The sequence below is a fragment of the Pipra filicauda genome, unplaced genomic scaffold (genome assembly GCF_003945595.2).
Source record: "Pipra filicauda isolate LSUMZ 115617 unplaced genomic scaffold, ASM394559v2 scaffold11_size5308982_pilon, whole genome shotgun sequence".
Taxonomy (NCBI): Eukaryota; Metazoa; Chordata; class Aves; order Passeriformes; family Pipridae; genus Pipra; species Pipra filicauda.
In genome coordinates, this window is record NW_024103652.1 from 4,915,165 (window position 1) to 4,940,867 (window position 25,703).

At 44.9% G+C, this 25,703-nt stretch overlaps 2 protein-coding genes across 2 annotated transcripts in view; one reads left to right on the forward strand and one right to left on the reverse strand.

The window, feature by feature from the left end:
- On the forward strand, positions 1–14,125 carry TSTD2 (thiosulfate sulfurtransferase like domain containing 2). The gene is made up of 9 exons (XM_027748097.2): positions 1–91; positions 176–465; positions 1,429–1,537; positions 3,213–3,338; positions 4,511–4,616; positions 6,285–6,403; positions 7,030–7,188; positions 8,134–8,272; positions 9,598–14,125. Exons 1-9 carry the CDS (start codon positions 32–34, stop codon positions 9,855–9,857), a joined length of 1,368 nt encoding a protein of 455 aa, XP_027603898.2. The 5' UTR covers positions 1–31; the 3' UTR covers positions 9,858–14,125.
- TMOD1 (tropomodulin 1) overlaps positions 13,593–25,703 on the reverse strand; it is a 25,581-nt gene continuing 13,470 nt past the window's right edge. The window contains exons 4-10 of the mRNA XM_027748100.2: positions 24,106–24,225; positions 21,323–21,412; positions 20,737–20,867; positions 19,101–19,208; positions 17,415–17,558; positions 16,565–16,709; positions 13,593–14,554 (exon numbers count right to left, since the gene is read on the reverse strand). Of these exons, the coding sequence (XP_027603901.1) occupies positions 14,490–14,554; positions 16,565–16,709; positions 17,415–17,558; positions 19,101–19,208; positions 20,737–20,867; positions 21,323–21,412; positions 24,106–24,225 (803 nt within the window). The 3' untranslated portion in view covers positions 13,593–14,489. The remainder of the gene's footprint in view (positions 14,555–16,564; positions 16,710–17,414; positions 17,559–19,100; positions 19,209–20,736; positions 20,868–21,322; positions 21,413–24,105; positions 24,226–25,703) is intronic.

The window sequence follows — 25,703 nt, forward strand, 5'->3', positions numbered from 1 at the left end:
AGAGCGGGCGCTTCCCGGCGGAGAGGCGGAGATGGTGCCGGCCGAGGCCGGCGCGGCCGGCAGGAAGCAGCGCGCCCTCGCCCGCAGGAAGGTGGGTCGGTGCGGGGCCGCGCAGGGCCTGGGGCAGGGGTGGCGCGGTGACCTCGGTAACGCGGGTCCTTGCGGTGCCTTCCAGGCCTTTTCCCTGTTCGTCAAAGCGAAGGAGGTGCCGGCCGCGTCCCGGTGTCCCGGCGGCGGAGAGGGCGTGCGGTGGCGGTGCTGCCGGCAGGCGTTCGAGGAGCTGCCCGGCATTCACAGGCACGTCGCTCTGCACCACTCCGGGGACGTCGGGCGGCAGGAGGGGCTGGATGCGGAGCCGGCTGAGGCCGGAGGGAGCCCCGCGGACGTCCCGGCTGCTGCGGGCGGCCCAGAGATCTCCTGGGCGCTCCCGGACACGAGCCGCATTAACCACGATGATCCGACAAGGTAAAAAAGCCCCTCGTCGGTTTGCAGGCCCAGGAATGGGCTTTACGTGCCCATCTTTATGCGATCATCTGCCAGTAGTACCTTTTGTGAAATTCAGTCAAGCAACACTTTTAAAGTACAAAAGTGGTCTTCCCCGATATTCCTTTAGCTCTTCGAAGTCTTTGGATATCTTTTATATAAAGATTTACTTCAAAGTGTGATCTTACAGGTTTTTTACAGTAAGAATAAAAAAGTACATCTTACAGTAGGTGCACTGCAGGTTTTTTGATGGTAGTTCAGTCTATTTAGGACACTCACAGAGCTTTATCATCCCATACTGTTAAAGCTGACCTATACAGGTGCTGCTGGACAGCTTGGATCTGTAAGGAAGGAAGGACCATAACAGAAAAGAGCAGAACAGCAGGATATGCTCTGCACATGTTCCTTTTCTCTGCTCATTCAGGTACATTAAGGGCTTGTTAGTTATAAAGTAGATTCACAAAAATGTTCCTGCCTGTGAGAGAGTACGGCTTGTGCTGCACAGGATGCAGGCACACACAGTCTCACTAAAGGTTTTGTCCTTTTAAATTTAGATAGCTCAAGCACTTGAATTTTCAAGTGCCAGTTTGGCAAATTGAGCATTTAATGGGACACCTGTGCACACAAAAATGAGCAATTCTTGTGTTCTGTGTTAAGAGAGCACATGTAGGCTACTGGCAGAAATGCCCCATGCATCACAGATAAGTTCATTTTGTACCCAGTCCTGAGAACTAGAAGTATGAGCGCTTTTTTAGTTCCTTCTCTGTGAAATAAATCAAACCCAGTAGTGCTAATCCTCCAAAGTTTGATTAGTTTTTTTTCTCCATATAACTGCCAGAACAAGATTGTCTGCTTTTTGAATGTTTACTACTAATAGTATGTTTTTGTTCTTTCAAACCCTAACATCCTTTTTCTATTTGCCCGTCTTTACCATGCTATGGGCAGCAAGGTGGGAGAAGTACTTCTGTATTACTGTTATTGTGAGGTGAAGGATCCAGAGAAACTCTGTGCTTGGCAAAAGGCTCTGTGCCAGCATCTGCATCTCACTGGCAAGGTAAGGTTTTAAGCAATGAGTGTATTCTTTAGCAAAAAATCTTTGCTTACTGCAGGACAATGGGGCATGTGGAGAATTGGGTGTTTTGCACCAGAAGATGCTAATCTGTTGCAACCCCATTAAGAGAGGTAGTCAGACTCTGTAAGGTATCTTTTAGAATTCTGCCCAAGAGCTGAGGCTATAAAGGAAAAAAAATACGGATAATCTTATATTTGTGTTGGTGCAGGGAGCCCTTGGCTGTGCAACATCCAGCCAGCCTCTGATCCACACACAGTACATGGTGCAGGCCCTATTCTTGCAAAGGTTACCCCATTTCTGTCGTTTGAACCATTACACATGGAAGCAGAAAAACAAGTTCTTTTATCATTCCTGCTATCAAACAGAAAGTATATTCACGTGAGACCTCCCTGATGCACTTACAGATAAAGGCAAGGAGACAGAGGTGGCATAATCACTGATGTCAACAGAGAGCTGGATGCAGGTGTCTCAGTTAGCATTACTAGGCTGGGTTTTATCCTGTGGCTAAAGGGTACTGCAGCACAACACAGCCTGAAGGCCAAGCTGGACATGCAGCACTGTGTAGTGTGCAACTGGGCTTGCTCTGCTTCATGGTCACATGTATCCTAACTCCTCGGGGCACAGTGATCTTCCAGCCCAGTAACTACACCAACCTGTAATCCATACTGTCAGGAATTAGGTGAGAGCAACTGACATCTTAGACCACACCATGGGAGAGCAGTGCTCATTCCTGCACAGTCTTTGTTCTCCTCATTCCTGGCAGGCCAAAAAGGATGTGAGTTGCTTAACTAGCTGGCCTCTTGAGGCTGTGGGCAAAGATGAGTTTTAGCCTCATGAAGCTGATGTTGCTGTGGGGAGAAGGAGGACAACTCAGAGGAGGAGACTCCTTTTGTCTTGTCTTTGACTTGTCTTCCTAAGTAGGTTCTTTCTATCTGCCCATGGTAGGCACCTTCCCTGTCGTACATCAGCACAGGAGATGTGGGGGTGAAATGTCCTAATGCATTCACTTCTTTTTCTGCTCAGCTCTCTTGCCCCTGGTGGTTGGTATTTTTCTCAAATTTCTTTTCCTTTCTTTTTTTTTTTTTATCTCATCTCTGAGGCAGGTACAGCATTGAGCTTCTTAAACACTTGGTTTTTTCCTTACCTCTTATATTTAGTCTTCCCTCCCTCCCCCTATTTCAGCACTTTTGTTCATTTGTCAGTGCTGAAGATAAAATGACTCACCCTGAAGTTTAATATTAGATATGATATTATGCATATTCACATTTTCCTTTTAGCTGTGTGAGTCATGGGGCACAAGCCTATTGTTCTTACTGAGGCAGGCTTCCAGTGGGAATTTTAATGCTGACTGCAGGATTTGCAGACAGCAATTTCTCTGTTTAGACAGCATTTCTGTTTATTGCCCAGACTCTTCTGACCATCTTGTTATGATTCTTTTGAAATGGCTCAGAAGTGATTACTGGGGGTTTTTTTCCTATTTACTGTCTTCTTTATGTTCAACTTCAGTATAACCATATTTTCCTTCCTTATTCAGTAGTCTCTTTTCTGAACATGCTCTTGTGCCTGCCTTTTTCATCCAGTCATATTTTGCTAATTTCACTGTGATCTGCTTTGCTGTTTCTAAGGCTCAGCCCCAGCTTCTCCTCTTGCCTCCTAGGTACGAGTTGCTTCAGAAGGGATTAATGGGACAGTTGGCGGAAGTAAAGTAGCTACCAGTCTGTACATTGAAGTTATGCTTTCCCAGCCTCTGTTCAAAAACATTTTGTGTCAAGAGGATTTCAAGGTATGAAAAAATAATTTCTACCTAGACATTGTTAATGCAGGTCATTTAATTTTTAAGAAATAAGCACATTCTTCCTGACAGCATTACCTCTGCTGTAGCACCTCTGCTCTGCCAGCACTTACCTAAGCCAAGGGTTCTCAACCATACTTTGTTTAGATATCTTTGCTGGCTTTTGCCAGTGTTAGCAGTTATCATGAGCAGTGACAGCAGCTGCTACAAGCTTTGACAGCTATGGGTGCAGCTGCAAAGCCCCCCATATAGGTGAATAAGGGAGAGTGTTTCAGCCCCGTCATTCTTCAATAAGCATTTTCTCCAGCTTGAGTAGGCATCACAACATACTGTTAGGCAAGGAAAGTATTTCCACACTGTCCTCTTCACCCTGATTTGAGATCCTTGACTGGACGCCTGCCGGTTTAGGTTCGCGGAGGCTTTGGTGTCTGCATAGGTGCATTGTCAATTCCCTGAATTGGATATCCTCTAGAGAAAACACACAGGCGCAGTCAAGAGGTTTCTTCCAACTCCACTTAGTACCTGGCTGGAGGCAGAGGTGCTAACTTATGCTTGGGCCTGAGCATATGTGCTGATGGCTGTCCTGGGATGGTGAAGGCAACTGTGGCTGGTCCACTCTGTGGCATCCTGGTAGGCTTTGGCTGCCCCAGCACTGGAGGTGCTGGTTTCTCTGTGAGGGAGGAAAGCTGTTGCTAAAGCAGAAGCTATTCTTCACACAGTTTTACTTGCAGGGAGAGCTATTTTTTTTCATAAGCAACTAGACCGAAGGAGTCAGTGAAACTGTGAAACTCAAATTCCACATAGAGCTGCAGTGATGATTCAGTCTTAGCTTTTTAACTGTCTGTTGTGCTTGGCTGAATTTCAGGAGGAATTGCATTAGGTACAGTCATATGTAGATGCTAAAACAGAACAGGGATGGAATTTTACTCTGATCTTCAAACTCTCTGGGCATCAACCTTCATGCATGAGTACATTACAGTATTTTCTGTATTTGCCTCAACCTCAGGATTTAAATATGGATTTCAGCAGGAGAGACATTTCTTTCTCTCAGCCACCAAGACATTTTCATGTTCTAATGAGTTGTAGAAATTGAAGTGAGTAGCTAATTTTAATCTTGACACCTGGCAAATGTTGGTGAATTGTTTTTGTGTTTGATTACGTAGAGCAGTGCAGGAGGAGCTCACTGTTTCCCAGACCTTCGAGTTGGAGTATTTAAAGAAATTGTACCTATGGGCATTGATCCAAAGATAGTGTCTTATAAAGAAACTGGTAAGTTTATTTGATGAAAACTAAAGCCTCTCACCCAAGTGAAGCGTAAGTGAAGAATAAAGGAATAAGCGTTATACATTTCCCTCTGCACAATGGCCAGGACACAGGAGAAACAGATACTGATTTCTTACTGGTAGTCGAAAGCTACTAGTACAGAGAATTTGCTGGCCCAGATTTTAGTTTGCTAAGTGTTTAGCTGCCTCAGAAAACTTAATATTAAATATTAAATTCCCATTTTGTGGGAAACAGTTCAGATGACATCAAACCGTTACCTTGTTGTGGGACAGGGACATACCTTGGCTTTAGTTAAGGAGTAAGTCACTGGACATCTGCTACAGGCAGATGTAAGAGGAAACTACGTATGATGGTTAGGAAAGACATTTCTATGCATGAATATATTCATATTTGTTGTAAGTATTCTGTAGGAGTTTGAGACTGCTCAGAAAATAAATCATATAAAGAGCTCCAATGCTCTTGTTGGGGTTATCTTGCAGTAAGAACCAAGCTGTATAAAAAGAGATTTTTCCGTGGAGTTGCCTTGGGGATCCAGTGGGCTCTGGTGTTGTGGATGCTGAGAGCTTTTTCTTTTTTAGAAAATGCTAGAATCGCAGTAAAGCTTCCAGTTGAGTATATGCATGTTCCTGTGTTGTGGACTGCTGACTTGGCTCTGCTCGTTTTGAAGCCAAGCTCTTTTAGTGTCTTTTGCACTAAAGCAAAGCCAAGTTCTCCATGAGGTCAATGCCACTCCCCTAAAACAGACAGCATTTGTTTTGTGCTACCTGTAGCTGCTTAGCATTGATTATGCCTGATAAGATATTCTTGGCTGTGCAATTGCTGTGAGGATGCTTATATAGGTGGTGAGCAGGAGCACAGCAAGTGGCAATTAACTGAGCAGTTTGGGCTTTTTTTTCCACTGAGAGGTTTTATTGGTGCCAAACTTCTACAGCATCTTTTTGTGGTTTTGGGAAAGGATTATTTTTTATCCCCATTATTTTGTAGTTTGTGGGATGTATGTTTGGATATATCTTTCCTTTTTTTTCCCTTTTCCCTCCTATTTTACAGCATTTTATGGAGATGGTTCCTGTTACTCAACCAGGTTGCTTGTAGGGGGTTTTAAGATAAGGTAAAGGATTTTGCTGGGAGATTTTTTTTTTTTTTGTTTTCATTACATTGGGAGTCTTAAGTCCTGAGCAACCTGAAAGCTGAGAAACTTTCTGTAAATTGAAGTTGTACTGAAGTTAATACGTCCTTATGGAAATTTTCTATTTTTATCAAGAAGAGTTTCACTTAAAAATTGCATTTCTGTGTGCTTCTGCACCTCCAAATATAACGACAGATAAGCAAAGGGAAGTGAAACATTTTTCACTCTTTCTTTTACAACAGTAAGAGGTGCCAGGAGGATGCAATAAAAGACCACAGAGACAGGCTTCTGCTGCTTCTTTGTCACGTGGGACAGTGTTGTGTTTTCTTTCATTTGCCAATAGGAAGCCAAAGATGGATAAACTTGGCTGATTGAGTTGGGATGAAAAGGCTGTGAACAATCAAAAAAATCTTTTGTTTGGAAATCTGAGGACTGTCTGGATCAGTGAGATCTTATGTAACATTGTTTTGTAGTTCTGCTTCTCACTTTTCTTCTCCCTTTCTCTCCCTTATTTTTTTGTGTTAAAGGAATCCATTTATCCCCTCAGGAATTTCATAGAGAAGTAGAACAATATTTGTCTCAGGCCAGTCAAGGACAAAGCGATACCATCTTGCTGGATTGTAGGAACTTCTATGAAAGTAAAATAGTAAGTGTTGTTTGCCTGCTTCTTGCAATGTGTTGCAAGTGCTGGCCTGAAGCATGTACCGTTGTGAGGGTGTAACCTTAGAAGAGATGCCATATTCCAGATTGACTGTAATGTGTACCAAGTTTAGTAGTGGATATTAGACACAAGCAGTAGAGGACTTGCTCACAACTCAGCCTGAAGCTTGCCTGGCTAAGTGCTTGTACAGCTTGGCAGGAAGAACACAAAGTGATCCATACAGCATTAGCAGTGAACGTTTCAAGTAAAAGTAGCATAATTTGTAAGGATGTTTTTCAGCATTTTTTGCCTTGTCCCATGTGTAAAAAAGAACAAGGGCATCCTGCTGTCACAACCACACCCCTCTGCATTGTGGTTTGTCCTCTCTCTGACAGTGCTGTTGTGCTTAGCTCAATCTTTTCTGTTTGGATGAGGAGACATGCTGTGTCCAGAATCCTCCTACAGTTTTTAATGTGTTTTAATGCATAAATTCATCTGAGTAGCTTCCTAAAATGGCTGCAGTGAGATGAGTGTTCTGGGCCAAACGTTTGTTACTTCCTCTAGTTTGAAGTACAGACCTTACCAGTAATACTGCTTGTAACCAGTTGCATGGCCATCTGTTGTTATTGCAGGGGCAGTTCCAGGGCTGTCTGGCTCCAGATATCAGGAAGTTCAGCTATTTTCCCAGCTACATAGATGAAAACCTGGAGCTTTTCAAAGACAAGCGTGTCCTGATGTACTGCACAGGAGGGATTCGTTGTGAAAGAGGCTCTGCTTACCTAAGGAGCAAGGTAAGATGTTGTTCTGAGGCACAAGTGTCGGGGAGTTAAGACTGCTCTAAAGGCACCTGTCTGTTGTTTTGCTGGTAAATTCTTACTGTGCACGAACTGCCTAAAGCACAGGTGAGGAAATAAATGCCTGTAACTCGTGCTTGCCTCGTGCTGTCTCTCAAGGATGTGGATAGTTTAATGCAGCTCAGTATAATCTGCATGGTCTAGTGTCACAGCAGTGATTGCTCTGTGAAAATAATTATATAACCCATTTGTTGATAAGAGGTATTTTTATGTCCACTGTTAGGAGTGTTTTAGGAGAGCTTGAGACCATTCTGCAGTGTTTCCACAGACTCTGTCTAGGTTATGCTCTGTGGTCATTACTGCACAGCTTGAGCATTTCAGAGTGATGAAAATCAGCCAGTCAGTGCTTTCCCAGTGTTGTGGAATTAAATCCAGCACATTGCATTGTTCTAATTGTGCTTTCCATCCCACTCTTCTCCTGGATCCTTCCCTCAAGGATCAAGGGAACAGAACACATAAATGTTCTCCAGACTTAAACCTTGTTTGTTTTTTCTCTGCTGCATCAATGTGAACCCTGAGAAATTCTGCTTCTGATAGCAGTTAACTACATAAAAACAGAATAAGCGGCAGTTCATGGAGGTTTAAAAGCATTTGATCTGTGATGCAGCAAACCTCCCTCAGGTGAGGAGGTTACCAGCTTCTTTTGACTGTACAATTAAATGCCCAGCTGGGTTCATGTCAGCAAGCCAACGTTGTGGAGCTGCCCAGTAGTTCCTGATGGCATTGCCTAGAGTTGTGGGTGCATGTGGTGCCATCTGATGGTCATTGGGAAGCTGCTGCTTTTCACTGACCCCTGGCATTTACGACATTTGCTTTGGGAACTCTGGCACACCACCACTGCTGCGGTCTCCTTCAGCTTTTCTGCTAATATGCTTTAAACAGGCAGTGTGCAGAGAGGTTTACCAGCTAAAAGGTGGAATTCACAAGTACCTGGAAGAGTTTCCAGATGGATTCTACAGGGGGAAGCTGTTTGTATTTGATGATCGTTACGCCATTTGTTCCAATGAAGATATCATCTCAGGTAGGACTAGATAACGTAAGTGCAGAAGGATGGGAAGCTATTGCAATCATTTCCAGAGGTGTGCAGGACAGGGACAGCCAAACTGGTCTACGTAGTTCTTCCTCATACTTGGTTTGATCTTTTAGTGCTATCACTTTTCATGATGACTATAAACTCTATGGCTTTAACACATAAAACAGAAATGAGAGAAAAGCGGGTCACTAAAAAGAGTTCACTAAAACTGGAGCAGTGAAAGGAAGTATTCCCTGCAGAACAGCTGCTGTTATGAGCCATCTGCACCTATGGAGAGATATATGTCAAGCACCACTGCTGTTACCTGCTTGTTGCCCACAGTGCTGATCAGACTGTGGTTGGCCAAATGACCCAAGTTTTAAGTAGTTCTCGTGCTGCCAGCAGTTCTCTGCTCCAGTAATTTCACAGAATATCAACACAGGCTACCAGGCACTGCAAGAGTAGTGGCACTGTGCACTACAGCACTTTGTTGTTTTCATGCTTTAAAGTTTTCTGTAGCTGGTAGAATTTCAGTGACCTCTAGTAGAAGTTGTTAAGAACATAGCTTGGTCTTCTGGCTGGGATTGCTCTTCAGTTACTGCAGATGAAATGATCTGCTATCTTGATATCTATATTTTTTTTTTTTTTTTTTTTTTTTTTTTTTTAGGAAGCAGTGCTGTTTTTTTCTCTGAGTTAGTAATTTTTCAAGCATAACTTCTCATTCCTCTGCTGCAATTAGGGTATACATCTTGAGGGAGCCTGACTTGGTGTAGAAACAGAACACACTCTGGACACATCACAGCCATCCCTCCAGAAGTTTCAAAGGGAAGTGTGGTGGTGCAGCTAAATTGGGCTGTAGCTTTCAGGTAGAGAGTTAAAAATTCTGATGTTGTGGAAGGACTCCACCAGGACTGCAAATGACACCCTGAACAAGCCATTGCTTGTAGATGGAAGGAAGTTCCATGGCACCCCTTCCCCAGAGGCAACATTTCTGTGTACTGGCTTAGTTACCACCTGCATATCTTTCTTCTTCTCTTGGCATTAAGAACATTAAGAATCTTTAAATCTGTCTATTCAGAACTAGAGGAAGGACTAGTGAGTACTTTCCTCTTTTCCTGAGAGAAAACAGTCCTAATTTTTTCACATCAAAAACAGAAGTTTGAAAATTAACTAGATTCTAGAAGATCAAGCTAAGCAGGACTTAAAAACCTGGAAGACAATAGATAGCCACTTAAAAGAGACCTGGCAGCCCCCTGGTGCCATAGCAAGCTCTCTTCGAGGAGAACAGCTGGAGCAGTGTGGGTGTTAACTTTTTCTTTTCCTCCTCCCTCCAGCATGCAGATACTGTGGGGCGCTGTGGGACCAGTATAAACTTTGTTCGAGCCAGCACTGCCGGCAGCTTGTCCTGACATGTCCAAGTTGTTGCAACAAAGGTCTTACAGCTTGCTGTCCTGTTTGTCAAGAGAAGGAGCTCAAGGTGACTTCAAGGGCTTCAGGACAGACACTTAAGGAGGAATGTGAATGCACAAGGAGACGTCCAAGGGTACCTATTGAACATGTCTCACAAAGGATGCTGGACACAGGAAAAGATTAAGCTGTTTCATTGGCTGATCTGATGCGTGCTGATGTGAAGGGCTTCTATAACCAGATCCCTATCTGTTAATCAGTTAGGTTTGGGAATCATGAAAATGTGTTGGCTTGGAAAGTCTTGTTCATATGCTGCCTTTAAACCTAGAGTATGCCCTGAAAACCATCCATTACTTGCCTGTATATTACCAGAGTGCCCAACGCGCCACCAGCACTGCAGGATTCCTCTCCCTGGGGACAGCCTTGTAGTGTGGCCTTTACCATGGGGATTTTGGAGCAGAGTATCTGCAGTGTGACAGAGCTGCTCACAATTCAAAAGAAACTTAAGGGACATAGGAACAATTCTGTTCTTTTCTTCCTGCATGGATATCAATCTGTCTGACCTCTCCAGTGATCATGCATTTGCTCCAACAGCTGGTATTAGGGTGTGCAAACTGAAGATTTGATGTGGGTATATGACTAGATTACAGCTGAAGATATTTTCCATGTGCATGCCACCTCCTGCATCTCTTACTTTAGACCAGTGAGAAGCAAGGGGTAGTTACCTGAAGTCGCTGACTTAACTCTTGTGTAAAACTGGCTGAAGGCAGCATAACTCCTTCAGCCAGTCCTCCTCTTGTAACTGGAGCAAAGGCCCAGAGATAGTCTGCCCAGCAATACTTGTGTGATCTGTAGGATGAACAGCAAAAACCATCCTCATTCCAATGCTCAGTCTCCCTGGGAACTGTTGTTTCCTTCAACTTGTCAGTATATGAAATATCCAGGGCTCGGCTCTGCTTGCACTGAAAAAAACCTGACAGCTTGAAGCACTTTGAAACAAGCACACAAAAAGGGAAGCACAGAGACTGTCAAAATACTGGCATTATGGCACTGAAAGTGATGCATGTGGGCATGAATGTCAGCAACAGCTATAAGGAGGTTGCAAGATCCCTTATCCAGGTTAAATAATTCAAGATCTGGGGAGCATTTGTGCTTTTTAAACATGGGTTGAGTTTTTTAAAAGCTGCAAGATATTTATGCAATTTCCAGCACCTGTTAGTGGAGAAATTGTCTTTGAATTTGAAGGAACCTACAGCAAATGAGCTCAAAATACTTTCCCACATGCTGCTTTGTGTGCCTGACGCTGTACAATGTACAGAAAGGATTTATTAATAGTGTAGATGTGTCTTGACTGAAAAATGTCTTTGAAAGGCACTGTCATTCTGGGAACTAAACAGCAGTTAGTCATTTGGGGGTTTTGAACTGGCAACTGCTTTTAAAAGCAAGAAAACAGTTCACAGTTCTGCAGTTGCTTAATAGCAGTTAGGGCTATGTTGTTTTCATACAGATTGTAACTTTCTCCCATGGTGCTATTAATTCAGTAAGGCCTCAAGTTGGCTTGACTAGCAACTTAGATACATGGACATTGGTTCCATGGCAAGCATTTCTTCTTGTTTCCAGTATTGCCATGGTGAAATAATGGTTCAGCAACTGTCTTTTTGACAATTCCATTAAGGAGGCCAAACTTTGAATCTTACGAATATTTCCTTTGAGAATCTTTCGAGGATAGCATTTAATAGTAAATCTGTGAAAATTCCCAGCAGTAGACACCTTCAGCAGAAGTCTAAGCAGTACCAATGTTTCCCTGACATCTTGCCTCCCAGTCTTTGCTGGCCTGTTAACCTCTGTGGTTTTGAGGGCTGGAGTATTTGTGGAGAAGCATGCAAGCTGTACTTGCAGGTCTGGTCTAGAGCACTGATGGGGAGCGTTCCAGGTTGCATGGTATGCTCTTCTGGTGTTAGGCTAAAAAGAAACACAGTTTTGTAATTCAGTCTGTCAGCAGGTCTGAGACACTGTAGTCAGTTCATAAGGCTGTTTCAATATCACCAGTACAGAATGGCAACAACTAGATTTTATATGTAAACTTTTGAAACATCCACGATGATAAATAAGCTTTAATGCTTCCATTAGAATTTTTTTAAGTACTGCACAAATACACTTCACCTGTTGTGTTGGATGTGCTTGATTCTGCCAAGGTAAATGCTGAAGCCAAGCCAGTCTGCCACATGGTAGACCTGGCTACAAGGTACAATTCTACTGAGAGCTCCTGGCAGCTGGAGATTCTACCTCAAAGGCAGAGGTGAGCCATGAGGCCTCTTCTGGTCCTTGCTGTCCTAAGGCAAGGAAGGAGAAGGGTTTGAGATGTGTAGATGGAGTCCCATAAAGTCATGTTCCCTCTGCTACAGAGAACGAAGAGAGGGGTAAGAGACATCTGTAGCCTCCTTCTTGCAAGTTAGCCCATAAGCTGCTCTGTATCCTGTTTTCTGGATTAGTTTTGTTGGATTAATATAAGTAAGGACTTGCCATGTGAAATGCTTTGTGGTAGGATCCGGGCATCTCAGTGGTAGTGCCTGAGAGAAAGCACATTAGCTCCAGGAGAGGGAAGACTTTTCATCAAGACTGGCTGTTGACTGCCAGATGCCGTAGTCACAAAATGGCTTTTTTCCCCCCTTTTCCTGGAGAGCTGCTGGGACAAATACTTCTATAATAGTGATGCATTTGCTCCTAAATACTACCATTTTGTACCTCCCTTGCTGCACAGCTTAATGCCTTTCACCACAAGGCCTGATGCCTCAGCACTGTCTGTCTCTGCTGCACAGCACTCGGCTGTCGGATGCATCTTGCAGCAAAGCGGCTCTGTGAGGATCAGCTGAGGAACCTGGAATGATCCTGCCAGCTTTATATACTTCTGGGCTGCATGGATGCTGCTATAGTGAAACATAGGACAAAGTTCTTGTCTTTTTTTTTCTTTTCTTTCCTTTTTTAAGAGCTGGGTTTTATTTTTCATGTAGGAAAAGACGCTGTAGTAGTATCTGTGGTAGTGCTCCCTATTCTGCAGATGCATCTCCTTGCATATATGGGTTTCTTAGCACCATCAGGACTTTCCAGGATAAGATGCATCTATGTTCTTCTGAAGCTGAGCCTGTACCATGCAAATTTGAGTGGATGGCTTAGCTGAAACTGTGTGGTTCTGATTTGATGATTTAGTTGGCCATTTTGAAGTCTTTGCAGCGCACATGGAAGAAAGTGGCTGTCTGCCAGTTTCTTCATTTTAGTATGTTTTCAAGTGTTTTTCTTCTGCAGTCTCTTCCTTTTCTGATACAGAACTTGCACAGTGGGGAAAAGAAGCTGTAGTGAAGCATTTTATATCACACCACTGGCACATTTATTAAGATCTGAAGAGCAATGGATGTTTCCCACATTGCTGAATAGCGTTTCTCTGCTTTGCTGGTCAGAGCTAAACTGTCCGTGGTGTTTGCGCACAAGCTCTGAAGAAGTAGGTGGGACTTTTGCCAGTATATGTGTAAAAGGCTGAAAAACTTCACTCTTAACAGATGTTTAAAGGGAGATTTCTGTCAAGAGAGAACATTTTCTGAGACGTGTCATCTGACCAAGATTAAGGCTTAAGTACAGCAGCACTTCTTCCAGGAAACTCTTCCTAGCAAGCGGGATCCCACTCACATTAACAGTGAGAGTTTTGGATGTCACAGTGCTGAGTCCAGTCCACTGCATGTCTGGGAGCTACACAGGCCTGTGGGGATTTCCTCCCAGGCTGGATGACGGGTGTAGACTGACAAAAAGTGGTCAGACCATGTACGGTGCAAGTTCAGAGTTGCGGTATTTCACTTCACAGCCTTTCTAGGGCACAACATTTATTCTTGCATTTTTTGTGGACATAAGGGACAGCAGTAAAAAGAAACAATTCCTAGCAGAACAGAATTTAATTAATGGACATGGTCATCTAGACAAAACAGCAAAGAGAGAATTTGACTTGTTTCCAGTGAATATCTGGACAAATGCTTTTAACATAAGGAAACTGAAAGGAGTGGGAATTAAAAGAGAAGGCTCTCATTTGCTGATTAGTTTGGCCATCTCTGTGGGGTTAGAATTTGTATCACATCTCTAAAAGTAACTGTTTTCTTCAGATGTGCATTGAAGGATATTGACCTGTCCTAAACCACTTGATTTTTGAGACTCTGTTTTATAATTGGTGGCCTTAAGTTCCATTTATGCCAGGGGTGGAGATCAGGTTTTTTTCAAAGAAACACAGGGATGCATTTGAAACAGCATCTCCAATTAAATGATTCAGCAAATGTCAGTAAAAAATGGTAGTTCACAATTCTTGAAATTAGCCATGTTTCCAGATGGTAGAAGTGCTTGTTAAACAGTTGCTCCTCTATAGTTACTTGAGATCAACTTGGAAAAAAATAAAGTATTTTTTTAATACTTCTATAATTTGTGTGAAACAATTGTATCTTTCACTCATGCATACCACATCCTAACTTTATGAAACACCGTGCAGGAAGTTTATATAAAATTAAGTCCCAGGTTAAAGTCACTTTTACACTGGGATGTGCTCTAAACTGAGATTGCATAAAACTGACAGGTTATTATTGGCTCAAATAGTTTCCAACTCTACAGAAAACATCACCAGTCCTAGTGGATAAAATCTTCATAAAAACTATAGCCGCTAGTTAATTTAAACTGTTAGTGCATAAAACAGAACCGAGGCACCACAAATACTCTGTCAAGGCACTTATTGCCTTTAGATTTCCACAGTGTAGCACAGATCACCGGGAATGACCTCCATAGCCAGGAACTACACTCCAGTTCTGCACTTGGGAAAAATAGGCCCATTCAACTCTGCAAGTCTTCTCTTCCTCACTGAAAAAGAAAAGAAAGAGGAGTCAGTCATGGCAATGGTAAAATGTGGATGGCAGGCTTCACTTAACTGCTGTGGAAAGGAGCTGAGAGATGAACTTTCTGATAGGAAAGAAACAGGATATTCAGCTTCTGAATTCCTGCTTTAAGCAGCAGGCACAGCCTTACATAGTTTAAAATCAAGGAAGGTAAGATGAGGTTTCTCTCCCTATGAGTTTTTAAGGTCAGAAGCTACTTTTAGCCTTACCTCCCTTATTCTACAGTCAGTTGTATTTCACAGTTTGTCTATGTAACTGGACTTTGGCCAATGCATCATCTGATGCTAACTGATGTAGAAACAGCAGGAGATGGATGCCACAGTTTTTCCTTTGCTAGTTTTTCTCGATCGCCTTTTCAAAATTAAAAAAAAATAATTAAAAAAAAATTCATTTCTTATCCTAAGCCTCTAGGCTCCAGTCCTCTGATCATGGTTAACACGGTCAAAGCAATCTCATATCTAGTCTTAAAGCTGGTTCACACCTCTGACAGCTACACACGACTTTTCAAGAAATGTGTGCAAAGAAAAACAAGAAAAAATTATAAAGAGGATGCAGAAGTTAGCTCATGAGGATGAATGTAAAAGCCTTCATAGTTGGTTCATACAGAACATCTTAGAGAACAGAAGCTAAACCACATTCTGGTAGCATCAGCTAATGATAAGCAAGAGTATTGGAATGGAGCACAAGGAGAGAGCTATTGCTGACAGGGAGGAAAATAAAGTTTTCCTGTACTTATGCATTGTCCATGTGTAGAGCTGAGATGCTATTGCCAGAGACCATCAGACCAACTAATATAAGCTGCAAACAAGAACCAAATCAGACAAAAAATGCAGTTCTTAATGGTCAAAGAGGCAAAATGCACAGTTGTTAACACGGAAGGCAAGTTGTGAATTCATCTGCTTAACAGCAGGAACAATTAAAATATTAGATTTAAATCTTTCAGCTGATTACTTTGAATGCCAGGTGCCACAGAGTCATTCAGAATCTTGCTCTGTTCCAAAGGACGGGAAATAGCAAGCCTTTGCCAATGCAGCTCTCTAGTGACCAGGAATGCAGCCACAGGCAGAATAAATACACAGTGAACCGTAAGACGGGGTATTTTGTGTGATCCCTGAAGAACTGGCACATACCTCGCTTGGCTGTGCTTCCTAGGAGCACAGGACTGGCTGACACAAGGTTTAGTTTTATTATTTCTGTTTAAAACACCACATATTTATCATCTACCCCAATATGACAGCCACTGAGTACAGCATGATGGGTGTGTTAGCTGCATTCAGTACTGCTCTGCTGGCCTGATCCCCAGAGCTCCACAGCAGCCTGTAGCCAAGCAATGGAAAGCCTCTGCCACAAGCTTTGGCTGAAATGGCAGTTTGCGGACTTGCCCACATTTTGCTTCACAAGCACTTCTGATCACTTCATTGAGAGTATAAAGATAACTCAAAGCCACGTGGCTTCCCACATCTCCCTAGAAACAGTTCCAGCTTGTTTCACTGAAGGGGATGGGCCAAATCCTACTGCTGTCCAAGTTCAACTCTGCTACTTTTCATCTCCTTGTTAAAGTGGGAATGAAGCTGGAGGAAGACAAGCAGTTGGCAGGCATCACAAGCGCTAGCAGCTCATAACCCGTGTGCCATATGCTGTAGCACAAGCTGTACCAAACCACATCAGCAGCTCTTTCCAACAACACCCACCGTCACTGCAAAAAACGCTACCTCTTCTTGGAGTTTTAGCTGCTCAGCGTCTCCAAGTTTGGAGCACAACCCATTGCCTGGCTGACAGCAGCTGCATTGAAGAACCAGTTGGTGAAGGCTGCCTCCCTCCTTGAAGGCCAAAGCATCATCAGGCCCTTCAAGAGGTGGATTCTAATTCATAGGCATCTACCAGAGCTTTCATGTGAGCAGTTCTGCCCTAATCCCACCAGGAATTGCCCATAAGAACTTCCCATACTTCCGGGCTTGCAGTCAGCCTGACTCACCTAGGTCGTTGTTATTCATCATAGCGTTGGAGGCACGAAGCCGGGGACCTTGCTGAGTGAAATGGTACCCAAACTTCAGTAGGGAGGTGTTTTTTTCCAGCATATTTGCGATTTCCATTTCTACTTTGTTGCCTAAGGGCTGGCTCTTTTGAAAATAGAAAACAAAAAAATCAAGCAGGTCACGTCAGAGGGTGATTCAGAGTGAGCACTTAGATCTGTCATGTCCATCCACCTCTTCCCTCCTTCTCTGGACCTGTTGGTTCATTTGACATTTCTCACTTGGAGCTAGTAAAACAAACAACTGGCCTGTTTCTGGTACAGTTGAGTGGCTCCAACTCCTCCAGCAGACATTCCCACGAGGCCATTTGCCCAAAGACTTTATTTCTTGGACAGATTAACAGCTAAGGGATGTCTGGAGAAACTAGGATTTTGAACTCCCAATCACCTGTCCCTGAGCTCCACATAGCTCAGCTGCTTCAACCTCTGGGTTTCTCAGGGAGCTAAACTCGCCACAGCATCTGCATACCCTACAGGTCTCCTTCTCTTTCCGTTGCATTTTAGGAAAAATTTCAGTTTTACTAAATAGACATTGTTATTTAAGCCTCTGCAAGAGCTCAATGCAAGGCATGATATTGGACAGGAATATCACTGTTCTCCAGGGCAGCACCAGGAACATGGGAAGCTGCTTGGAGTGCTGCAGCCTTTGTTAAATACTGCGTGTAGTAGCAGATACCACCCAGGAACTGCAGCAGAAACAGGGGGCTGAGAGCTGCCAGCCTCTGCCCTGACCAGCCACTGAGTTCCCTCAGCCAGGACACGTTCCCTTGCCCAGAGCTGTCACTGGCTTTACCTGGTTGTCAATGCGCAGCTCTACCAGCGATGTGTTGCCCTGGAGCGCCTCGACAATAGCCAGGATACCTGACCCAGAAATGAAGTTAGATTCCACATTCAGGCTCTTCAGCGTGTTATTGACCTTCAGCATTTCTGCCAGGGCCTGTGGGCAGAGGTGGGCAGGAAGAACGGGCAGTCAGACAGGCAGAGGCAGAGCACTGCAGGGCAGCAGGGGTTCAGCTCCCCTCACCTCCAGGAGGGCTCCAGGAGGGTCCTGTGTGCTGAGCAGTTTCACTGCCGCCAGATGGAATTGCTCTGTGCAAAGTGAAGGGGCTTCCCCACTGCTGCAGGGGGATTCTTGAACATGAGCATGCTGGAGGCCACAGCAAAACCTTGTACAGACAAACCCTTAGGGCTACCCCAAAAGGTGACAGTCCCCACCAGCAGCTGCCCCGTGACAACCTCATGTGTCCCTCTTCTAAAGTCAGCACGGTGATGACAGGGATGCTGGCCAGCATTGCCCTGCCTCCGTTCTGGTTGGGTCCTTGCCTGCACTGCATGGGGTTGAGATGCTCCCCATTATAGCAGGCAGAGAGAGGAGTGTCTATCTTGAACAAGGGGTTCTCCACATCCAAGGTGTCCTCCCAGGTGGCAGCACAACCATATTAATGACTTTTGCTTCCCTCAGAGGGTAAGACCAGAAGTGGGCTGGAACACTCCCAACCCCCCTGACCTGATCAGATGATCTCATTTCTTACAAACTGTATGGGAAGATTCATCTGTGGCATGAAAGAGAAGGAACAGAAGGTGATGCCCAAGTGGCAGGGCTGACCTGCACCCACAGCACTCAGCCCCACAGCTCCCCTAGCCCTGTACAGTGCCCCTCGAGCCCTCAGATAGCACCAGTGCTGCCTACACAGGCTTCCTCCTCAGTCCAGAGTGCCTGAAATAATGTGAGGGCAGTACTCACCCTCCAAAAAGGCTTTTTTCTAACAGGAAACTGGTGTGCACAAGTGTGTGTGGAGGTAAGTAGGGGTGACCTGGGTGAATAAGAGCAAAAATTAGCTGCCACGGTGCTGGAGAAGTATGCAAAGATGCAGCCTGGAAGGTAGCATGAGGGCCAGGCAGAACACTCAGCACCTCTCTGCATGCCCACTGATATGTAGGATCATGCACAGCAGCCAGAAAGACCCAATATCAACTACAGAGGCCACACATGAGAGTCCTCCTTCTGCACAAACCTGCACAAAGGAATATGAGAAAGAGAGCTGGAGCAGACGTGTGCAAGGGGAGGAACAGCTGTGCACACAGCAGCACACAGCTGTGTGCACACACAACAGAAAGAAACCTCCAGAGAGAGACAGAGACAAAATGCTTTTAGAAAATGCCACTAGGAAGTCAGTTCTTGTCTCATGCTCCTCTTCTGGGACATCCTTGAGGACAAATATGAGACTGAATGCGATTAAAGGATTGCGCCCTGAAATCTCTGTAGCTGAAAAATGAAGTGAAGGGACTAATGCCTGTCAGTTGCTGACTTTCACCAGTGCTCCTGAAACTGAAGCACCTGCACCAAACGCCAGAGGTGTGGAACGTGCCAAACATGACATAAGGTGCAGAACCAGTCAGTCAGTCAGTAACTCCAAAAACACCTTGCCCGAGGACAGCTCCTGTCACAACACTAAGATGATGAGCCCACAGTACTCACAAAAGCAACAGGATCGTTGCTCCGTGTCCCAACTATACTGAACTTCTTCACATACGTGTTGTTCTTCAGCGCTTCTGCAAAAGCCTTTAAAGTCGGGATGGGAATATTCTGTGAAAAGAAGTGCAGACAGCCTGTGTTAGGCCATCATCTGTACGAAGGAACATGCAATACATTTAAAAGATACTTCTAATTTCTCATCCAGGTCAAATCACCAAATGTACTGAAGATATTCAGGAAGGGGTTGATAAGTTCTCTTGCTATAATCAGCGTGGTCTGAGGAGCATGGCAATGCCTTCATCCTGTGTCGTGCTCTGCTAAAAGCTCGTTGCCTTGATTTGAAGCCACGTCTCTGCTATTTGATTTAATTGCCCAGAAAATCAGCTATGTAGGAACACAGGTGTTGTGGGGAGGTAACCAAGGTCTATGAGCCTACACAGTAATGCTCCTGTGCTTCCTAATACAGTGACAGCACTGAGTAACATTCATGTCTTGAAAAGTTCCACCTACAGGGCCTGATCTAGAAAGGCCTGAAAGGATCTCCTTGTAACACAAACCAGACACCTCTGACTGCTTATACAGCATGTTTCAGGTTAACGTGTGCCATGCTAGGTCTCAGCAGAGAAAAAAAAAATCCATGCTGCTTATTCTGTGTTCCTTCAAAATTAGTATTTTTCGCTTATCAAGCACTTTAGATACCCTTTTCAAATGTACAAATTTTCAACTAACATTGTAAGTGGTATCCTCACCTTGGACTTCTTGCCACACCATTTGGATCCCACCATGTGGAATCACTATAACACAGAACCCAGCAGCTTACAATCTCCACTGTCACTCCTCAGTTCTCCGGACCATGTCCCAAAGTCATGAGTTCAACACACAAAAATAGTCCCTGCCTGCCTGCCAGACCCTCAGCCTTGTGTCCTCAAGGGGCAGGGTCACTAGCCAGAATCAAATACATGAAAGTAAAAATATTTTTGTTATAGAAAGGTACAGGTAGTATAGCAAAAATGTCTTTAATGTGCACATGCAGTTAACCATGTTCTTGCTGTTTGGCTATGCCATCATTCAACAGGCCCCATGGAACAGAAATGATGTTTTTCAGTATGTGTATGTGTCCCAAAGGCAATATAAGAAATGGTACTATGTCCTGATTTGCTTTCTACAAGAAGTAAGAGAGTTCCACAGAAGGGATGGGTGGGAGATGGACAGGACCACCTGCAAGAAGGGAGGTTTCTTCATATTTTCATGGCAAGTGTCAGGATTGTGAAGACTTCCCCCCCCCCCCCCATTTTATAACATACATAACAGCCCCTCCATCAAATATGCCTGACTGAATCATCAAAGAAACCTACAATGCTTTTAGCCAGATAGCCTGGAGATGTGTCTCCCCAAATTTCCCTCAACACAGCTCCATTCTTCCAGGCACTTAAAGGAGTCCTTTTGCTACCAACCCCGTGCCTTTGTCCCAGGTAACAATCCCTGTTGCCCACAGGGATGGGAAGCACTGGTGTTTCTTGTCAGGCTACACTCAGTGTTATGGTACAAACTGTGCAGCAAAACAGGCTTGGTCTCTGCCTTCTGTGTATCAGATGTTCCAGCCTGTTTTTAAGAGAGAAGGGTAGAAAGGAGAAAATACCATAATATTGTTAAGGTTGACTTCCTCAAGATCAGGATCATTGCTTTGTATTCGTTTCAGAGTTTCCTCCACATCTGTTGAGTTTGGTTCCTCATCAGGAACTGGTTTGTACTGTGTGGGCTTAATCACACCTGCAAGTGAAAAGCAACACATATGAAAGCAAAAGCACCCTGAGCAGCAGTATCTCTCCTTTGGATGCGTTTCTCCTCTTCCAGAATCAGAGAAGATGGAAGAATGACCTGACAAACCGACATGAGATGAGAGGCCCCTCCAGTGGGGGGAACCAGCACAGGACAGCCAGTGCCTGCTGCTATGTGCTTTCAAGGTCCAAATCTGGGTGACAGAAGACACACTGCTTCTACGGGGCTGTTCCCTGGGCTGTGCCAGCTCCCAAACGGCACCAGGGACATGGCTGAGACCATGCTGGCTCTCACAAGGCAAGGATGCACCAGAGGTGGCCCCAGCAATCACAGGCTGCTCTGACACTCATGGCTCTAACCTTCAGCCTAAAAATAATTCCCACTTTGCCTCTGCTAGCAGCATCAAAGCCAACTACTGCAGCCTGCTAACACTCTAAATCACTTACTGTTGAGCCCTTCTTTGTTCACGATGGTGCTGCTCCCCAGTGCCTCATAGTACTGCTGGTTACTCATCAAGGTGTGCATACCAAGGATGGCTATGATAAAAAAAAAGGAGAACATGACTTATTGCAGGCTCCAAAGCCCAGAAAAGACACATAGATGCTGTCTGGGATGGGAGTCTGTAGTGTACTACCCTTCCCTGCACAAGCTTGGAACAACGTGCAAAGGTCCTCCGGCTGTCATAAATACACAACAGGGCTCAAATGTGCTCCCTTGTTTATTCCAATGTAGCATGATTCATAGGAGAAGAGGAGCATCACCTTATGGACAACAAACAGACAAACAGTCAAGGCCTCCCAGCAGCCTACCTGACTTGGTAACACACAAAAATAGTGAGGAGAAGATATGTACGACACTCAAAAAAATGTGATAGGCTTTAATCCAAGGGGCCCAGTCCAGCAGGAGCCTGCATATTCTTGTCCCCCTTGCTTAGCCAGGCATGTGCCACACACTACACCAGTCCAGTCTGTGAGATGGGCTGTGCCCCACACAGAGCCAGACCCACGCCAAGGCAGCAACATCTGAGGTGACTGTCACCTGAAGTGTGGCAAAGCACATCATGTTTTCACCCAAAAACATGCCTGGGGTTGTGGTGTTGATCTTTGTACTCTTAGAAGTTGATGTTGTGAGAAGCTAAAGCTCTGCTGGCTTGGTTGAAATGTAGAGAGTGATGGTGTGAACAAAACTCAAACACTGTAATAACCCAAAAGCCTGCTAGTCACAGAAAGACCAAGTTTGAAAATAAACTGACCTTTTAACCAACAATTTTTTTTTTTTAATAGCTATATGATTTTCTAAAGAAAAATGCAGACACGTGCAGAATACGTGTTAAAACAAACACATCTTGAACAAATCTTGACCTCTGACAGACACAGTGGTCAAAATAATAAATTTCTCCCTAAAATTCAAGTATGCCACTACGAAGGCACTTTGCTTTCCCATGAGCTCCTCCTCTTAGGCTTGATTGGCACTACTCTGTCACCGTTATCTCATTGATTTGGCCAAGAAGTGCTGGAAGTTGCAGGACAAGGTCATCCTTGAAGCCCAATACATGAATAACATCTGTTATGGTGACAGCTCATTGTGACTCCAGGTCTGGGTTGCACAGGCAGGACACCCGGCAGCAAAGCGTGTCAATGGACTTCCCCACTGGAAGATCCCTAACTGGATCTCACAGAGCCAAGAAGTCTCCATTTGAAGGTCTGAGTGAGGTTGGGCACTTTGAGTTTGCTTGTTTGTATTTTAGCTGGCCCTTTTCTCTGTTGTGTTCCCACAGATGAAATTTTCAGGGGTGCAACACAGCTTAGAAAAGTAATTTGCAGGTTCAGCATCTTGGGGACATGCACAGCCCCCAAAACACAGCTTATTTGGGCAATGAAATCTCTCCATCAGCCAGGAGCATGAGTATCTGGACTGTAGAGAGAGGCAAGATCTGCTGTTATGACCACTCAGAGGCTTTGAGGGCTAGAATTTGTGCTGGTAGACAAAAGGGACCTGCTGTTTCAAAGTCTGGTGCTTACTGTGTATTCTCCAAAGAAACTCAAGCAGAACGAAGACATCCCATTTCTGTCTCTCTCAGCTGACCAAAGGTAAGGGAGCCAGGACTACTTGGGAGCCACCCTGGCCCTGCCAAGGAAGGGATCCAATACATCACAGCTGACAATGATCCCTGCTAAACAGGCAGGAGCAAGGCTGTCACTGTCAATATTGAGATTTCAGGACAGCTTGTATCACATTGGTTCTTCTGCTGCCACTTCAAGTGGCAGCAATTGCAGAACAAGCTGCCCTGAACAGCATTTCCCTGGAAAACTAATTGCTGCACAGACATGGAGAAAGGCGGGTTTTATAAGACAGAGCTTTATAGGACTCTAGGATAATAGTAAAAAAGCAAAATCCAGAGATGCAATACTTGGCCAGGGTGCATATGTTGGAAGCCTTAATGTAGAAACACATTTCTAAGCCAAAACACGGCATTATGATGTAGATGTCTAGTTGGTGTACTTATTCTACAGACTTTCTTACAGACTTCTAGGGAGTATGGAAGTCTGAAAGAGACAAAAGTAGAAGAAGAAAGAAGCCAGTGCCCTTGAAATGTTCATTGACTGCTAGAGCAGCAGGGCACATGTGAGCTCCGTAAAACACCATAGGGTGTCCATATGCTCTTTTGGTCGAGGCATGTCCTGTCCCAGTCACAGAGCTAAGTCCATGCTATGGGCTTCAGCAAGAGACAAATACTGTCATTTGACTGACTGACTGCACAAATCACAAGAAATGCATAGCTTTAAAGATGTGTTGAAAAAGCTCTTTAACAAACAGCAGCCCTGAGTGTCCAGTGAAAGACTTCTCTAACCTGACAGTTCCATTAATAGGTCCCACAGGAAATCCACATTCTCACTGCATCAGCTTGACTGTTTCCTAAGGTTTGGTTTGAAAAAAGCAATTGCTCTTGAAAGGATAGTGAGTGGCAGAGACAGAAGAAGATATCAAACAGCACACACTGTTCCCTTGATAAATTCTTCTTCTCCCTCCTTAGCTTTGGTCCACGCTCCTGATTAAATCACGTGGGCTGAGAGTAACTCTTTTTAACAAAGAAATAAGTTCTGTCAGAACTGACAGCACTCAGATAAACAGCAAAAAATACAATAGCTCCTTTCCCACAAAAGAACCAATAAAAAAACCCCTAGTGGTTGAACTACTTGAACCCACAATTATTTTGAAACTATTTTACCAGCAATGTCACAGAGCTCTGCATCGGAGGCATTAGCAAGGGCTTCCTCCAGTTCCGGCTCCAGAGTCACACTTTCCAAAACAGGATCCATTGGCTTCTGCTTGGGAATCCAAGCTTTTCCTATAAATGCAAAGTGAGGTCACTCTCAGTATAGTTATAGCACCTATTTTGCAGCTAGCTGTGCAGATACATTTCCATGGTGTGAGATTAGAACAGTGGAAAGGACAGAAGGGGCACAAGGACCTAGAGAAAAGTAAGAGAATACACTGAATCCCTTCCCAGCTTGGTCTGAGTCCTGCTGTGACGTGGGCCAGGAGGCACCTGCAGACACCTCCAGCTGTAGAGCTGGACCCTTTTACCACTGCAGCAGGCTGTGTCTGTCTACAGAAGCCCCGTAGTACTTTTGCACAGGATCATGGCTGTTCACAGCACAGCACCCAAATAAAAAAGCCACACACAGCAGGGCCCTGCAGGACTTCAGTTCTTTGAAGGCTGCACAAAAGGGGTGAAGGTTTGCCAGCTCTCACATGGACAAAGGGATGCCAGTGGCCCAGACCCGACACTGTGCGGGATCAGTCCTGCCACCGAGACAGTTCCTGCTGCTAACTCCAAGTGCATGTTGGTAGGGCAGATGGCACATTACTCAAAAGAGGGTGGAAAGGAGGTGGTGGAGGGTCTGGTAGCAGGCAGAGATGGTAGTTCAGTGAACACATGGGATGCAAGGAGGAGCAGGCTTGGGGCAGCTGGTTTAGCTCAACCTTGCTGCAAAGGGCATGCCAGATGGAGACCTCTGTGCTTTATCTCCCAGGACAGCAAAAGGCCAAGGAACAGACCTTTTCCCTGCAATGCAAAGGTGCAAATCAACAGGTCCGGCTGGTAACGCAAAGTTGCCATCTCAGCTGCTTGCTCATGGCCTTTTCCTAAGCGGGGTGCCCAGAAGGACAAGAGGCTGTGTGGTGAGTGGTGCAGCTCCAGCCCAGCTCTGAATACAGTGGGCTCCCTGGCACTCCCCAGTCCCATTTCCCATGGTGATCACCAGACTAGCCACGACCCTTTCTCTGCTGGAGCTGGCTGCATCCCAGGCATGGGGCAGTGGACAGGGTTGGTGGCACTGCATGGCTGCTCCCAGCTCACACCACTAAAGGGCAGTGGATCCCTTCACAGAGATGGAACGGGTCAGGTCTGAGATTTCACCCACCTGTGACTGCCCAAAAATAAAAAGAGAGGCTTGTGGTGTTTTAACACACCACAGTAGAGAGCAGCCTGTTGGGTGAACCCAGTACTGCTGAGATTCGAGTAGAAGGAGGAGGGCTCTCGGAGCACTTTGGAGCAGTCCCCTCCCCTAAAATAGTCCAGGATCACTTCAGAGATAGCAAGTGCAAAATGCTTGGCCTGGCATGCCAGCCAGAACTATTTTTGTCCCCTCTCTGAAACCAGAGTCAGCAGCACCAAAGGGGAGAACAAAGATCCTGCTGCTCAGACATGTGCAGAAAGAGAAGGGGCTAAATTTAGCCTCAAGGAAGAAGCACCGGCACCTCAGGCTCCCCGGTACGAAATGGAGGCTGCCATAAGCAGCCTTTTGCACAACAGCTCACCTC